This window comes from Carassius carassius, chromosome 34 (genome assembly GCF_963082965.1).
Source record: "Carassius carassius chromosome 34, fCarCar2.1, whole genome shotgun sequence".
Taxonomy (NCBI): domain Eukaryota; kingdom Metazoa; phylum Chordata; class Actinopteri; order Cypriniformes; family Cyprinidae; genus Carassius; species Carassius carassius.
Genome location: NC_081788.1, coordinates 3527552 through 3545603, shown reverse-complemented (window position 1 = coordinate 3545603; position 18052 = coordinate 3527552). Strand labels below are relative to the sequence as shown.

Genomic DNA, 18052 nt, shown 5'->3' with positions numbered 1-18052 from the left:
AAATTGAATGCAGTCAGAGGACATGGACCTTCTAAGTGCAGTCAAATTAGTTACATGTGCTTCAGAATGCCTTACAAAATTGCGCAGTGAATCTGAGTTCTTAGAGCTGTGGGAAAAGGCCGACCACACTGAAATGCCAAGACCTCCCAAACGAAAGCGGACCATCAACAAAGACTTTAAGAATATCTGCTGGATGAAAGCATTGGCCAGGCTCAAGGTGATTTGGGAAATCAAGAAGAGCTCAGACGATTATTCTACAGTACTTTGGATGCAGTGCTTGCAGAAATCTCGGAGCATTTCTAGATTGATTTCTAGTGGCGCAAAATTAACACTTAAACAAATACTCCAGGAGCAAGTATAATATAATAGTTTGTTTAATAAGTCTATTTTATTTTTTGTGTGACAAATTTTATAATCATTGTGTAAAATTAGCAACGGGACAAATAAAAGGATTTATAATCATTGAAAGATTAAGCTCATAACATAATGCAGTCAAGTGGGTCCACATTTTTGACTGGTAGTGAAATTATTCACATGAACAGAGCTCTAATGTGTGCGGATGTTCTAAATGTGTCCACTAGAGGACATTACTGGGAAGCCTCACAGCAGGTTGCCTGGACAAAACTATGGCAACATTGCTCTGAATCAGTTCTGCTTCAGCAAACTCAACCTTTCCCAACATTGTTAATATAATGCTTCAAACACACCCCATTGAGCAAACGTATGTGCTGAGAACATGGGCTTTTGTCACTTTAGTGCAGTACAGCAACAGCATTACAGGAGATGGGAAGAAAACATTTCGAGAACATATATCAAGGAATTGACAGGTTGGATTTGAACAAAACTACAGTAAAAACTGTAATAACATTAAATATAATCACAATTTTAAAATAACCTGTTTTAATATGTTTTAAAATGTAATTTATTCCTGTGATGATAAAGTTGAATTTAACTCCAGTCTTCAGTTGCACATGATTCAGAAATCATTCTAATATGTTGATTTGCTGCTCAAGAAACATTTCTGATTACTATCAATGATGAAAATAGTTGTGCTGCTTCATATTTTGTGTAAACTATAATACATTTTCAAAAGAAGAGCAGTCATTTGCAATATAAATATTTTGTAACATTATAAATGCTTTAACTGTTATATTTATTAATAGTAATATTAGTATTAATTTATTTTATGTTACTGACCCCAAACTTCTATACATACATATTAGCATTACAGTACATTAACAAATACAGCACAAATGCTCATTAACACAAATAAGGAGAGCTCATTTGTGAGAGTTTCTCTGACCTGTCTGTGCTCTTGAGGGAGGCGTGCCACTCCTCTTCTGTCCAGTGCTGGATTGACTGGAGTTTGCCGAGTTGTAATTGGACAGCGAGCTGGAGGGTGAGCAAATGTCGAAATGGGCCACAGCAGGGGCTGAGATGGGCAGGGTGGTGTTGGGAGAGGAGAGGCCTGAGTCTGGCTGCTTATACTCCAGATCCGTCGAATGGTCCCGTGACAAGACTCGGTGCCCCACACTCTGAGACGAAAGCTAGTGTTATTGTAAGACATAGAATAATGACACTTATTTTGGCAGGTTGAGGGAAACTCCACCCCAAAATGAAAATGTTGTCATTAATCACTTACCCCCATGTCGTTCCAAACCCATAAAAGCTTCTTTCATCTTCGTAACACAATTTAAGATATTTTGGATGAAAACAAGTAGACTGTTCCATAGACTGCCAAGTAAGTTACACTTTCAAGGTCCATAAAAGTATGAAAAATATTGTCATAATAGTCCATCTGCCATCAGTGGTTCAACCGTAATGTTATGAAGCAACAAGAATACAAGGATGCGCTGTTTTCTTTCAAATCAGAGCGTAAATACACATAGAAAACAAATCCTTGTGTCGCAGCTGACAAAGACGAGCGTACACTGCCTGCGTTCAACTCATTTTATCCAAAATGGTGCTTCGGTGATGTGTAGAGACACAGAAAAGACAAATTGTTGAATGAAGTCGTTATTTTTGTTTTATTTTCATACAAATAGTATACTCGTCGCTTGATAAAGTTATGGCTGAAACACTGATGACAGATGGACTATTCTGATGATGTTTTCATACTTTTCTAGACCCTGACAGTGTAATTTCCTTGGCAGTCTATGGGACAGTCACAAGCCTCTCGTTTTCGTCCAAAATATTTTGAGCTTTTACGGGTTTAGAACGACATGGGGGTAAGTGATTAATGACAACAAATTTCATTTTGGGGTGAAGTATCCCTTTAAAGGGATATTTCACTCAAAATGTAAAATTCTGTCATCATTTACTCACCCTTAAGTTGTTCCAAACCCGTATGAGTTTATTTCAGTTGTAGAACACGCAAAAGAGAAAAAAGATATTTAGAGGAATGTTGATTATTAAACAGTTGACGGCAGCCATTGACTTCCATAGTATGAAAAAAAAATACTACGGAAGTCAGTGGGCACCAGAAACTGTTTGGCTGCCAAAATTCTTCTAAAAATCTTATTTTGTTTTCAGCAGAGAAAAGAACCTCAAACAGGTTTGGAAAAACTTCAGGATGTGTAAATGACGACAGAATTTTAATTTTTTGAGTGAAATATCCTTTTATAGATGTCTGTAAGTGATTATTTATTTATTTATGTTTGCAATAGTCCTTGTGCTGCAAACTGCTTGAGATTGCTTAAGGCAGGAAATTTCTTTCCCTGTAGTAATGTAGTAATGCATGAGACTGCAGATGATGAGGAGGTGAGAAACCACATTACGACACTGGGGGCATGAAATCGTTATTCTCTACATGCTCACAAACATCTGATGAATTAATTAAAGGTGGACTTAGTTATTTTTCTTCATTAAATTTGACACATTAAGAACTAAACAGTACTTCAAAAATACAGTTAACCCCGTAAAGCCTGAAATATGATATCATAGACTTTATAACATTATAGCAGACTGCTCACATAAAATGCATAACTATTAAATATCACTCTATAGCCCAACCTCTCTTATGCCTTAGTAAAATGATATATATGTACAGTACAGACCAAAAGTTTGAACACACCTTCTCATTCAAAGAGTTTTCTTTATTTTCATGACTATGAAAATTGTAGAGTCACACTGAAGAGGCTTACAGAGCTGATAGAGCCGGTCCCTCCAGCCGACATGAAGTCCGGCTTTTACAGCCCTTACTTCATAGTACCCAAGAAGACAGGTGGGTTACGGCCAATCCTGGACTTGCGTGCCTTGAACCGAGCTCTGCACAGACTCCCGTTCAAGATGCTAATGCCCAAGCGCATTTTCGAATGCATTCGTCTGATGGATTGGTTTGCAGTGATCGACCTGAAGGATGCGTACTTTCATGTCTCCATTCTTCCTCGACACAGACCATTTCTTCGGTTTGCTTTCGAGGGGCAGGCATATCAGTACAAGGTTCTCTCATTCGGGTTGGCCCTGTCTCCCCGCGTCTTTACGAAGGTCGCGGAGGGAGCCCTGGCTCCTCTCAGGGAACAAGGTGTCCGTATCCTCAACTACCTCAACGACTGGCTGATCCTAGCTCACTCTTGAGAGCTGTTGTGCGAGCACAGGGATCTGGTGCTCAGACACCTTGCCCGACTGGGTCTTCAGGTCAACTGGGAAAAGAGCAAGCTCTCCCCTGTGCAGAGGATCTCTTTTCTCGGCATGGAAATAGACTCGGTTGCCATGTTCACGCGGCTTACGAACGAGCGCGCGCAGTCACTGCTGAATTGCCTGAGACAATTCGAGGGCAAGAGAGCGGTTCCACTGAAACTGTTTCAGAGGCTCCTGGGCATGCTGCGTCCTGGACAGGACCCAGACTTCAGTGGCATGTCAATTGCCTCGAGTTGCTAGCAGTATGGCTTGCTCTGCACCGCTTCAGGGCCCTGCTGAAGGACAAGCACGTTCTGGTCCGTACGGACAACACTGTGACCGTAGCGTACATCAACCGTCAGGGTGGTCTACGCTCCCGCCACATGTCGCAACTCGCTCGCCATCTCCTCTTGTGGAGTCACAAGCATCTGAGGTCGCTTTGTGCCATTCACATTCCGGGCAGGCACAATCGTGCAGCCGACGAGCTCTCACGGCAGCAGTCTCGCCCCGGGGAATGGAGACTCCACCCCCAGTTGGTTCAGCTGATTTGGGAACAATTCAGAGACACTCAGGTAGACCTGTTTGCCTCTCCAGAAAATTCCCACTGCCAGTTGTTTTTCTCCCTAACCGAGGGCACTCTCGGCACGGACGCCCTGGCACAAAGCTGGCCGCTGGGCCTGCACAAGTATGCGTTTCCCCCAGTGAGCCTTCTTGCACAGACGTTGTGCAGGATCAGGGAGGACGAGGAGCAGGTCCTCATGGTTGCACCTTTTTGGCCCGGCCGGACCTGGTTCCCCGAACTTGTACTCCTCGCAACAGCCCCTCCCTGGCCAATTCCTCTGAGGAACGACCTTCTTTCTCAGAGATGTGGCACCCTCTGGCACCCATGTCCCGATCTGTGTAACCTACATGTGTGGGTCCTGGACAGGTCACGGAAGGTTTAGGTACCTTGCCACCACAGGTGGTAGCTACTATCACTTCAGCTAGAGCCATGTCCACCAGACACACCTATGCTTTGAAGTGGAACCTCTTCGTCACTTGGTGTTCTTCACGGCGTGAGGACCCCTGGAAATTTCCGATTGGGTCAGTGCTTTCCTTTCTTCAGGAAGGGTTGGAACAAAGGCTGTCTCCTTCCACCCTCAAGGTCTATGTGTCCGCCATTTCGGTTCACCATGACCCTGTTGAAGGCACGTTCTGATCATCAGGTTCTGAGAGGAGCAAGGAGGCTCAATCCACCTCGCCCTCAGCAAGTCCCCTCTTGGGACCTCACAGTGGTTCTATCAGCACTGCAGAGGGCTCCCTTCGAACCCTTGCTCTCAGTTGAGCTAAAGGTTTTATCTTTGAAAACTGCGCTCCTGACGGCTTTGGCTTCGGTGAAGAGGGTCGGGGACCTGCAGGCATTTTCAGTTGACGAAGCGTGCCTGGAATTCGGGCCGGCTAACTCTAACGTTATCTTGAGACCCCGGCCTGGGTACGTGCCCAAAGTTCCCACCACTCTTTTTAGGGATCAGGTGGTGAACTTGCAAGCGATGCCCCTGGAGTAGGCAGACCCAGCCCTGATGCTGCTCTGTCCAGTAAGAGCGCTCCGCACCTACGTGGTCAGAACTCAGTGCCTTAGGACCTCAGACCAGCTCTTTGTCTGTTACGGAGGCCAGCAAAAGGGAAAGGCTGTCTCCAAGCAGAGGTTATCCCACTGGATAGTGGATGCTATTGTCCTGGCTTATCAGGCTCAAGACCTGCCATTCCCCCTAGGGGTGAGAGCTCACTCAACTAGGAGTGTAGCTTCCTCCTGGGCGCTGGCGCATGGTGCCTCGCTAACAGACATCTGTAGAGCTGAGGGCTGGGCGACACCTAACACATTCACGAGATTTTATAATCTCCTTGTGGAGCCCGTGTCCTCCCGGGTACTCGGCCCTTCGGGCCAGTAAGGACATGCTCGGTGTCAATCCGCTTGCTGCGCCATTCCACTCCGCGGACTGGATGCGTGCGCTATTCCCCTCAGGTGAGTTCCTCAGTCAGAACCCTGGGTTCCTCCAGCACTGTTAATGTCCAACACTTGTGTACATGCCCTTTGGTCAGCCCTGTGTGGGACTAGGTGCCTCCATGTGTTGTGATTCCCCTTTCTGGGCAATCCCACGTGTGTATGTCCACAGTAAGTCTCTCCGCAGTATGTGTCTTTCCCTTGGCAAGCCCCTTGCCAGCTCTGTCATTGAAACTTCCACCCTGCGGGCTGGGTACGTCAGAGTTCTTATGTATCACCACCTGGGTGGATACCTGCCTTCTGTAAGTCCTCCCATGGGCAGGCAGCCTGCTAGCATACGTCCAGCTGGAATATGCTACCCAGTGTATTCTATGGAAGTTATGGGCCCTCACTTGTGCTGGCCTCACGACAGGGTGCTATCACTCACACGGGTCGCTGGAAGACAGCCGTGTGGCGTTTTGTAAGGGACCCCATTCGTAACGTCGAACGTGACCGACTGAAAGGGAACGTCTTGGTTACGTATGTAACCCTCGTTCCCTGAAGGAGGGAACGGAGACATTACGTCTCCTTGCCACATTGCTGTTCCGCTGAACGGCCGGGTCACTGGCTCGGCTCCTCAGTGAAGACTTGAATGCGAGTTGCTCGCGTTGCTCCTTATAGACCCGCTCTGCGGGGCGGTGCTCACGATGCAATCCCACAGACCAAGGTACTTTGTGTACCATTGGCTCGTTTTGTACCACTCAAAGGTGTTTGGGCTCTCGGGCGAGATCCCATTCATAACATCTCCGTTCCCTCCTTCAGGGAACGAGAATTACATACGTAACCAAGAAGTATCTTCTGCTCATCAAGCCTGCATTTATTTGATCAAAAATAAAGAAAAAACAGTAATATTGTGAAATATTATTACAACTTAAAATAATAGTTTTCTATTTGAATATACTTTAAAAAAATAAATTTATTCCTGTGATGCAAAGCTGAATTTTCAGCATCATTACTCCAGCCTTCAGTGTCACATGTAACATCCAGTCTATCACATGATCATTTAGAAATCATTCTAATATTCTGATTTATTATGAGTGTTGGAAACAGTTCTGCTGTCTAATATATTTGATGAATAAAAGGTTAAAAAGAACTGCATTTATTCAAAATAAAAAAAATTCTAATAATATATATTCTAATAATATATTTTCTTTACTATCACTTTTTATCAATTTAACACATCCTTGCTGAATAAAAGTATTGATTTTATTTAAAAAGTTACAAAATTACTGACCCAAATTACTGATCAGTAGTGTATATTGTTATTACAAAATATTTATATTTATATATTTCTTTTTTACTTTTTATTCATCAAAGTATCCTAAAAAAGTATCACATGTTCTGAAAAAATATTAAGCAGCAGAACTGTTTCCAACTTTGATAATGAATCATCATATTAGAATGATTTCTAAAGGATCATGTGATAATGATCCTAAAAATTCAGCGTTGCATCACAGAAATAAGTGATAATTTAAAGTATAATAAATGTAAAAACAATTATTTTAAATTGTAACAATATATCACAATATTACATTTTTTTTTCTGTATTTTTGATAAAATAAATGCAGGCTTGATGAGCAGATGAAACTTCTTTCAAAAACATTAAAAATAGTAATGTTTCCAAACTTTTGGTCTGTACTATATATATATATATTAGCAATATTATTAAGTATTTTTTGCATTATGTTAGTAGCAATTTCACAGATAAAAGACATGTGAACTATGACCAGTAGGAGGTTTTTAAAATTATAACAAAGGGGCTTTTACTTGTTAAAAGGTATAAACTATCAATCAGATAACAAAAGGCAGGTAGTATATTGTGTACAACGGGTTTTACAGCAAAGTTTTGGTCATGCTGACAGTTTAAAGGCCTTAGAAATGTGCATATCAAATATGATACAGTAGGGTTAAAGTTACATTTATCTTAAATTTAATCCTGTTTTATCTTGGTAATCCCCATTACTGGACACATTCCCAAATTGGACCAAATAAATAAATAAACAAATAAACAAACAGACTGCTGACTGCATTTCTACAATTTCTTCTTTGTGTGATGCTGCCAAGAGTCAGTGTAAATCCACATTAACACCTGCCACTGCAAATTAAAGAAACCCCAAATTTATATAAACCTACAAACATTAATACAAAAATATTAAAGGCGAAACAAAGAAAATATATTTCCTTAACATATTTTGTATTACTGAGAATGTAACAGAGATATGTAAGCATTTCCGATGAGAATTTAATTAGCTTTTGTTGTAAAACCCTTGTTTAAGACTATCTGTGGCAGTGTTTGTGCTGTATCTCACCATGTTTTCAACAGTGCGGAGGTACTTGGCACACTGCTGATGCCCGTTGTATTCAGCCAGGTCTGCCGCTGAGAATCCATCCTGGTCCCGTATTCCCAGATCCACTCCGTTCACTACCAGAATCTGACAGCACTGCACAGAGAATCAGACATTGACATTAACACCCAGATTAGCTCTAGATAATTTGGAGCTGCGTTATTTAATATATTAACCGCTGTCTGCTAAAGCAAGCAATTCTATTCCTATTGCTCATTAGGTTAGGGATGTGAACAAACCCTGTGTTTTACACAGTATTACACACAATGGTGCACATGACTAATCAACATCCGCTGAAAGTGTGTGTGTGCTCTTCCTGGAGGCTGTGGATATTTGTCTGTTGACATATATGACTGAGAGGATTGAGGAAAGTATGACTGGTGTTCGTGAATGCAGAAAAAGGGTACTTTGGTAATGGCAGCTGTCATGCGTTTGGCCCTCAGGTGGAGAACGAGAGACAATACTCTCTGACTGTTTCTGTGTCCCACTCTTTCTGTCAGCAGCCTTCAGATGGATAATGTCTGTGGAAAGTTCTAGGCTTTCTACAACTGGCTTTACAGTATTTTCACAAAAATCTTATATAGGTTATGGTATAAATACATTTTCTCTATTTAGAATGTATTTATTTTAATAATAGTACATTCTTATAAAAGTGTGTTGCCTGATCAGTGAAGGATGAAGGTGAATATATATGTTATATTATAGAAAAAAAAATTAACATGGAAAGGTAAAACATTAACCAGGCATCATTTATCCATAGAACTACACTATAATACAACGGAATAAAACTTAGGCTGCTGATGAAATAAATGCAACAAATAAAACAGTAAATAAAACATAAACAATGCATAAAAATTTCATTAATAATGGCAATAATAATTATTTATAATATATTTTACAAACAAAACGGAAAAGAATATCACTTTTTTTTTGTTTATACTAATCAAACCTTATATAATATGCTATAATATGTTGTCTATTTCTCTTTAATTATCTATTTTATTAAAGCTATATATTATGCTAAGACTTTAAAATGTCATGTTTAAGAATCTTAATTTTCAGGATTTTATTCAAGTAAAAATCAAGAAATAGCTGCTCTTTCAATGCAATTATGCAGTAAATCCCTAAAACAAATATTTGATAATAATTAAGGATACTGCTAAAAACTGTTCGAATAACACACCTGGCTGAAATAATGAACCCGTTCGCAATGCAAACAAACAGTTTTGTGCAATGTTAAGTAAGTATATAGAATGAAGGATAAAGCAGGACTTCTAAAAACTAAAATCATGATTTTTAGATGATTGTTAGATCAAGTCAGATCAGACCTCAGACACTGGATTCTGCATGAAAAGATCAGATTTGGTTTCTAAAACCTAGCCTGCAAAGTTTTGTCTGGCACTAGAAACTATATTAAAAGTCTTCAATCAGCCAAAAACAAACGAGCTTTTAAGTTTATAGAAACTTCAAAATGTAATGTTTAAAAATCATTTTCTTGATTTTATTTATCCTCATAGTCAGACACAGCTTATCTTTTAATAGAATCATTTTGCTTTTAGATAGACATTTGCTTAAGATTATAGATTATTTATAACATTTGTTTAATTTAGATTTAAATCTTGGCATTCCATCTTTGATTATAAAGTTTGAGTTTGGTTCCACTAAACTATTTGTCCCAAAATCACTGTTATCATATAGTCAGCATTAAATCAGTTGACTCCGTTACTTATTTTCTTTATTTACATGTACCTGATCTTATTGTGCAGGTGAATTTTTGTTTTGTTTCCTTAAAAAAAAACTGTGAAAAAGATATCAACCAATAAGAACAATAATACAAATAATGAAATGTATTTATGATGTATTAGCAATCCACAAATACTGCCTGGAGTCTAATATTCGAAATACAGTATCCTAATATAATTTCCCAGTTATGTGTTTTAGATGTTCGAGCTGTAAATACTATTACATATGATAATAACATATGCAAGGCAAGAGAGATGTGAGAAACATTCACATACCTCCAGCTCTCCGTTCTCAGCTGCGTCATGAAGAGGTGTCCCACCCCAGCTGTCAGTCACGATGTCCCCACCGTGCAGCAGCAGCCAGCTGAGGACCTTGGCATGGCCGCGGCTGGCAGCAAAGTGCATGGCAGTGGCCCCATCATTGTCTCTGTCTGACAGGCTGATTTCTGTGAAACTCATCTATATAAGACAGAAAGTCTGATCAAGAGCCTGCAGAAATTATGTTAAACAATGTTGCAAAATACTGCTCATATAGTAGCTCAAACATCACAGCTGGCTGAAGTGATTCACCTCCAGTTTGCAATGCCAACAAACCGTTTTGAGCAATGTCAAGTAATTAAACAGAATGGTTTAAGCAAGGATTAAGCAAGACTTCTTAAGTACAAAAAACTGCCCAAAATCGAATGTTTTATTTACACAACATTATTCCTGCCAGAAGAGATCCGTAAACATAACCCAGTTTCCAAAGTTTTGTCTGGTACCAAGAATCTGTTCACAGAAAATCTTGTCCTGTAAAATCATTACTATTTACAGTGAATAACTGTAATAGATCTAATCTTACATTTAATGTAGTTTTAAAGTAACATGCTATTAAATCTGAAATATAAATCTGAATTCCCTGCATGACACTTCACATTCAATGTTTTTGCTGAAATAGCTTTTTTTTTTATTATTAGTTATGTACATTAGGGTTTTTTGTTATATCTAATGTTGTTAATCAATGTCATGTGTTACCATAATGGTGTTTAGTATTTGTGCAAATGACAATGTGTGCACCTTCTTTATATTAATATTTACTTCCTCAGTTTGTGGAATAGCTGCTTCTGATGAACTTTAACTCATCACATTATTTTCTCATCATTCTCACCTGTTTTTGGTGGTTGTCAGTGTATTACAAGGATAAAAAACAGTTATTAAAATATTAACATAATAATCAGTTAATTAAATATGTTTAATGTAATCTGTAAAACCTAAATGGCAAAGTTCTAGCAACCATAGCTGCTGTTTCTTTCCTGTAAATTTCAAAGATTTGTAATTTTTAAACACATTTTTATTACAGTGTAGGATAAACAACAACAGCAAGCATTGCAAGAGCAAAGAAAATAATAATGTAAAATATAAAAACATAATAAAAATGACAGATAAATTATATAAATTAATAAATTTCATAATGAGTAATGAGTATAAATTATTATAAAAAAAATCTTAAGGACAAGAAGAAAATAAAACAACACAAATGTCTGGTTGTTCTCTTGAATACAAACACACACACATAGACTGGATTACACATAGGTTTCTACTGAAACAAATCTATAGATCTTTCAATTTTAACAAAACAAGTAGGTTTCTATATATATATTTTCTATATCTATCATCAATATATCTATATCTATCTATCCATCTATCCATCTATCTATCTATCTATCTATCTATCTATCTATCTTTTTTTTTAATGCTCACAAATTCTGATCCTTTTTCTGTAACATTTGGTTATTGCTGATGGAGAACTTGTATATGTGGTATTTATGTTCCATTCTCGTGAAAGTGAAAATTATTTTCTGTGATAATCAAATAGTTTTTGGTAAAGCACAATCTTGCGTTAAACCGGGGAACATTCCATAGCAAAATATGAATGCTTTAAATCATACATCAAACATTACGTTTGCAGTACTGTACTTATCCATTAAGAACAACTTAAAGGATGGAGCAGTTTTTAGCTCACCAGCCAGACAATGACAGTATTGTGTCCCATCTGGGCAGCAGCGTGCAACGGTGTCATCCCATCATTGGCTCTGATACTTGGCTCTGCCCCGCAGTCCTTCACTAGGTACTGGACAACTTCCAGGTGGCCCTCCTGACATGCAAGGTATAGTGGTGTGGCACCATTCTTAGTTTGGGAATTGACAACTCTAAAATACAAGCAAAAACAAGGAAATTGTACATTTTAAAAAATGGGGTGATTAGAAAATATAAAAAATATTTAGTGTTGTTTCTAAATTATACTTTTAAATATGTACATTTATTTATTTTTTTATTTAATTTTTTTGGAACATGACCCAAAATGACTACACATAACTCTGGAGTCCTTTAATTACAGCATTACTGCATTTGTTTAAGCTGACATGAAACGATAATTTCCAAAGGTGACTCTACAGGCTGAAAGCAGCTAACTAGCTTTAACCCTAATAATATTTCATATTATCTCACCACCATGATACTTGTGTGTTGTGAGTGTTGTGACAGTGGTTGCCAAGCTGTTCTAGGAATAGTTGCTGTGCGGTCGCTTTGGTATTCTGGGAGGTTTCTAGTTGGCTGATTTCTGTCTGAAGTCAAAAGAAGCCACCCTCAGATCACTGTGATATTCTGGGCTGGGTTTCCCAAAAGCTTCGTAAGCCTAAGAAGTTCATAAAAAGGATCGTATGACTGATCTTAATATTACAGTCTGTTTCCCAAAAGCATCGTAACTTAAGTAGCACTTGAAAATCATTGTAGATCTACGGGTGCTCTGGAGTAATCGTTAAAGGGTTAGTTCACCCAGATAGCAAATTTATGTAATTAATAACTTACCCTCATGTCGTTCCAAACCCGTAAGACCTCCGTTTATCTTTGGAACACAGTTTAAGATATTTTAGATTTAGTCCGAGAGCTCTCAGTCCCTCCATTGAAACTGTGTGTACGGTATACTGTCCATGTCCAGAAAGGTAAGAAAAACATCATCAAAGTAGTCCATGTGACATCAGAGGGTCAGTTAGAATTTTTTGAAGCATCGAAAATACATTTTGGTCCAAAAATAGCAAAAACGACGACTTTATTCAGCATTGTCTTCTCTTCCGTATCTGTTGTGAGAGATGGATATCCGGTTCGCGAACGAATCATTCAGTTCACCAAATCGAACTGAATCGTTTTAAACGGTTCGCATCTCTAATACGCATTAATCCACAAATGACTTAAGCTGTTAACTTTTTTAATGTGGCTGACACTCCCTCTGAGTTAAAACAAACCAATTTCCCGGAGTAATGCATGCACTCAAACAGTACACTGACTGAACTGCTGTGAAGAGAGAACTGAAGATGAACACAGAGCCGAGCCAGATAACAAACAAAACATTGACTCATTCATGAGTCAAGAACCGTTTCTGTCAGACGCGTCCAATTCGAGAACCGAGGAGCTGATGATACTGCGCATGTGTGATTCAGCGTGAAGCAAACCAACACACAGAGCGTCTGAACTGAACTGATTCTTTTGGTGATTGATTCTGAACTGATTCTGTGCTAGTGTTATGAGCGCGGGGAAACCGAAGGCTTGAATCAAGGGCAATCATCGCCAATGATGTCATTATACGTCGAGCGCAAAAGAACCGGTGAACCGTTTTCTTCAACCGGTTTATTGAATCGAACTGTCCGAAAGAACTAGTGGTGATCCGAAAACCGATGCAACCGGTTCTTCACTCGTGAACGAGTCAGTCTATTGTTCGCTATCTGGCTTGGCTCGGTGTTCATCTTCAGTTCTCTCTTCACAGCAGTTCAGTCAGTGTACTGTTTGAGTAAATGAATTACTCCGGGATATTTGTTTGTTTGAACTCAGAGGGAGTGTCAGCCACATAAAAAAAGTTAACAGCTTAAGTCATTTGTGGATTAATGTGTATTAGAGATGTGAACCGTTTAAAACGATTCAGTTCAATTTGGTGAACTGAATGATTAGTTCGCGAACCGGATATCCAGCTGCTTTGTTTTGAACTCTCTCTCACAACAGACATGGAAGAGAAGACAATGCTGAATAAAGTCGTCGTTTTTGCTATTTTTGGAACAAAGTGTATTTTCGATGCTTCAAAAAATTCTAACCGACCCTCTGATGTCACATGGACTACTTTGATGATGTTTGTCTTACCTTTCTGGACATGGACAGTATACCGTTCACGCAGCTTCAATGGAGGGACTGAGAGCTTTCGGACTAAATCTAAAATATCTTAAACTGTGTTCCAAAGATAAACTGAGATTTTACGGGTTTGAAACAACATCAGGGTAAGTTATTAATTACACAAATTTGCTATCTGGGTGAACTAACCCTTTAAGCCCTAAGTGTATCATAAGAAGACCGATTTATGCCGTCACCTGCAGGACAATCAGCAGATTACACCTTTAACTTGATTCAAGTGCAATGTGATTATAACATGAGGATTTGATTGTGCTTTATTGTACACGTTATGACTCGTTTTCTTTATTTTTTATTAATTATAAATGAAATAATGAAAAAGGGCAGAAAAAAATTTAAATACACGTTTAAATTAAATGACTGAAAAAAGAAAAACTAATAAAAGAAGTAATGTAGGAAATGCGTTTCTGTCAGACGTGTCCGATTCGAGAGCCGAGGAGCTGATGATACTGCACACAGAGCATCTGAACTGAACTGATTCTTTTGGTGATTGATTCTGAACTGATTCTGTGCTAGTCTTATGAGCGTGGGTAATTTTGAATGAAGGGCAATCATCGCCAATAACGCCATTACGTCGAGCGCAAAAGAACCGGTGAACCGTTTTCTTCAACCGGTTTATTGAATCGAAATGTCCGAAAGAACTACTGGTGATCCGAAAACCGATGCAACCGGTTCTTGAATAGTGAACGAGTCATTATCTGGCTCGGCTCAGTGTTCATCTTCAGTTCTCTCTTCACAGCAGTTCAGTCAGTGTACTGTTTGAGTAAATGAATTACTCCGGGATATTGGTTTGTTTGAACTCAGAGGGAGTGTCAGCCACATTAAAAAAGTTAACAGCTTAAGTCATTTGTGGATTAATGCGTATTGGAGATGCGAACTGTTTAAAACGATTCAGTTCGATTTGGTGAACTGGTTCAAAAAGATCTGGTTACATCGAATGATTCGTTCGCGAACCGGATATGACAAACTGCTTTGTTTTTAACTCTCTCACAACAGACACAGAAGCGAAGACAATGCTGAATAAAGTCGTAGTTTTTGCTATTTTTAGACCAAAATGTATTTTCGATGCTTCAAAATATTCTAACTGACTGACCCTCTGATGTCACATTTGTCCGCACCTTTGTCCGCCCTCTGCTGGACGGCGGCAAAAGCGGTGTTGCCATCTAAGGCCTGCTGTGTGACGCTGCGTCGGCACTACTAACGATGGCTGCTTCATCGAAGCGCAGGTGTACGAGTTCCGCTGTGGCCGAGCTCTCACTCAAGCGTGCCGCTGTTTCAGTTCCAGGAATTGTGACTGTCTCAGCGTTTTCTGCAATGCGCAAGACTGCACAGTTGCCCGCTTGCCTGCACACAAAAGCCGTTATCACAACAGCTTCAGCAACGCAGCTCGAGACCCCCGTTCTCGCTCTACCGGCCGTCGCCCCGCGCCGCGGGGACCGCGGCAGAGGATTACGGTGAGGCCGGGAGCCCCGAAGCCATCCTAGGAAAGCCATCTACGCATGCTGCATGACGCTGCGTCGGCACTACACACGATGGCTGCTTCATCGAAGCGCCGGTGTACGAGTTCCGCTGTGGCCGGGCTCTCACCTAAGCGCGCCGCTGTTTCAGTTCCAGAGATTGTGACTGTTTCAGCGTTTTTTGCAATGCGCAAGCCTGTACGGTTGCCCGCTTGCCTGCACACGAAAACTGTTATCACGGCTGCCCAGATATTTCCCGAAAAAGGTGTAACTTCTGGTGTCCCGGCCAAGGCCGATGGTGCTATAAATGTAGTGACGATGCCCACTGCGCAGTGCCCATCTCCACATATAAGCACAGCCCTTCACACAGGGCTCGCGCCCATAAAAGCGACTCAAGTTGATCACGCGCACTACATAGTAGACGTGCCCACTCCTCAGTGCCCACAATCACTATGTCACACGTGTCATGTGGTTTCTGTAAAAACGAAACCCGTGCACGCTCGTCCGGCCACGGCCGATGGTGCTATAAATGCAGTGACGAGGCCCACTCCTCAGTGCCCATCTCCACATGTAAGCACAGCCCTGCACACAGGGCTCGCGCACATAAGATCGACACAGATCGGTCGAGCGCGCCGCATAGTAAACGTGCCCACTCCCCAGTGCCCACATACACTATGTCACATACGGCGCGTGGCTTCTGTAAAAACGAGGCCCGTGCACGTACGCTCTGCACAGGCAGACAGCGAGTTGAAAGTGGCATATGCAGCCCACAGTCACTCGCAGACATATCGAGTCCCACGGGACCTGCTCAGCCTTTCCCCAGTCGGTTAAGCGCCGGGACGGGGTCGAGGAGGAGCGATCTGCCCGCTGTGATCAGCGCGCTCCCCGCCTCAAATGCGCAGCACACCCGAGCGCCGCCGTTGCCCGGTCAACAGAGCGCGCTTCACATCCAGCCCTTAGCCATTCATGCAGATGCATGGTCAGCGCTTCCAGGGGTTTCGGATTGGGTGCTAGGCATTATAAAGAGAGGCTACTCGCTACAGTTTTTTTTCGACGCCCTCCGCGCTTTTCAGCGCGCGTCGAAACTACGGTCAAAACAGAAGTAGCACACATACTTCGGGCCGAAATATCAAAACTGTTGAGCAAAGGGGCTGTAGAGCCTGTGTCTCAAGCTCAAAGCGAGGGGGGGCTGTACAGCAGATACTCTCTGGTGCCCAAGAGAGACGGGGGTCTCAGGCCCATACTGGATCTAAGACAGCTGAAAAAGGCATTGATGAAACGCAGTTTCAAAATGTTTACGACCAGGAAACTCCTCGCGCAGATTCGCAGAGGGGACTGGTTCATGTCAATAGATCTGAGGGAAGCGTATTTTCAAATACAGATAGCGTCAAACCACAGGCGATATTTGAGATTCACCTTCGAGGGCCAGGCATACCAGTTTACAGTCCTTCGTGGCTCCTCGAACGTTTACGAGGTGCATGGATGCAGCGCTCGCTCCTCTCAGACTCAGAGGCATACGAGTGCTGAATTATTTGGACGACTGGCTGGTTCTGGCCGATCACGAGCGGAGCTCGTGGACCACAGGGCCGTTTTACTCGATCACCTCGAGAAGCTCGGCCTCAGTGTCAATTGGGCGAAGAGTTCGCTATACCCCAGTCAGACGATCCTGTTTCTGGGTATAGTTCTGAACTCTTGTTCCATGACGGTGCGGCTGTCACCACAGCGCGCGATGGGCAGTCAGCGCGCAGCAAGTTCTTTCCGCTGCGGCGCGACCGTGTCGCTCAAACACTGTCAAAAGATGCTGGATCTCATGACCTCAGCATTTCTGGTTCTGCGGCTGGGCCTGCTCCGCATGCGCCCCCTGCAGTTCTGGCTGAAGGCTCGGGTGCCGCGCAGAGCGTGGGTGTCTGGCCGGCTGCATTTCAAGGTCGATCAGAGCTGTGTTGCGGCTCTAGTACCTTGGACAGCGAACGGCTGGTACCGATCAGGTGTAAGCCTGGGGACTTCCCAGAGTGTGAAAATGGTGTCGACGGAAGCCTCCACTTCGGGATGGGGAGCGCTGCTCGAAGGCAGACCGTCCTTTGGCCTATGGTCAGAACGGGAAAAGCTCCATCATATCAACTGCCTGGAAATGCTGGCAGTGGAGAACGCGCTGACGCGCTTTTGTCCCCATATCAAGGATCACCACGTCGTAGTCCGTGCGGACAACATGTCCGTGGTGTCCTACATAAATTGCCAGGGCGGTCTCGGGTCCCGAAACCTGTGCAGGCTGACGGAACGCCTCCTGGTTTGGGCTCAGCGCAACGTGCGCTCGCTGAGAGCAGTGCATGTGCCTGGACTGCAGAATCTGGGTCCAGACAGGCTGTCCAGAGGCAATGTTCCTACGGGCGAATGGTCTCTACACCCGCAAACAGTCCGGCTGTTGTGGGAGAGATTTGGCATGGCGGAGGTGGACCTCTTTGCGTCCCACGAAAACGCTCACTACCCCGCGTTCTTTTCCAAGAACGAAAGCGTGCTGTCACGGAGATGGCCTTGCTGCCCGCTTTATGCGTTCCGTCCCGTCTCCCTCCTTCCGCAGGTGATAGAACGGGTGAGAGAAACGAGATGTTCAATACTGCTTGTAGCACCTCTTTGGACGAACCAACCATGGTTCCCAGT

General features: G+C 42.1%; 1 protein-coding gene across 2 annotated transcripts in view; it reads right to left on the bottom strand.

Moving 5' to 3' along the window:
* The window catches only part of LOC132115333 (espin-like), a 115764-nt gene that overhangs the window by 55477 nt on the left and 42235 nt on the right, over positions 1-18052 (bottom strand). Inside the window, exons 3-6 of one of the 2 annotated variants that reach the window (XM_059523748.1) lie at positions 11728-11914; positions 10002-10184; positions 7948-8079; positions 1304-1547 (exon numbers count right to left, since the gene is read on the bottom strand). In XM_059523748.1, coding sequence (XP_059379731.1) covers positions 1304-1547; positions 7948-8079; positions 10002-10184; positions 11728-11914 — 746 coding nt within the window. The remainder of the gene's footprint in view (positions 1-1303; positions 1548-7947; positions 8080-10001; positions 10185-11727; positions 11915-18052) is intronic. The other variant, XM_059523749.1, reaches the window with a different exon arrangement.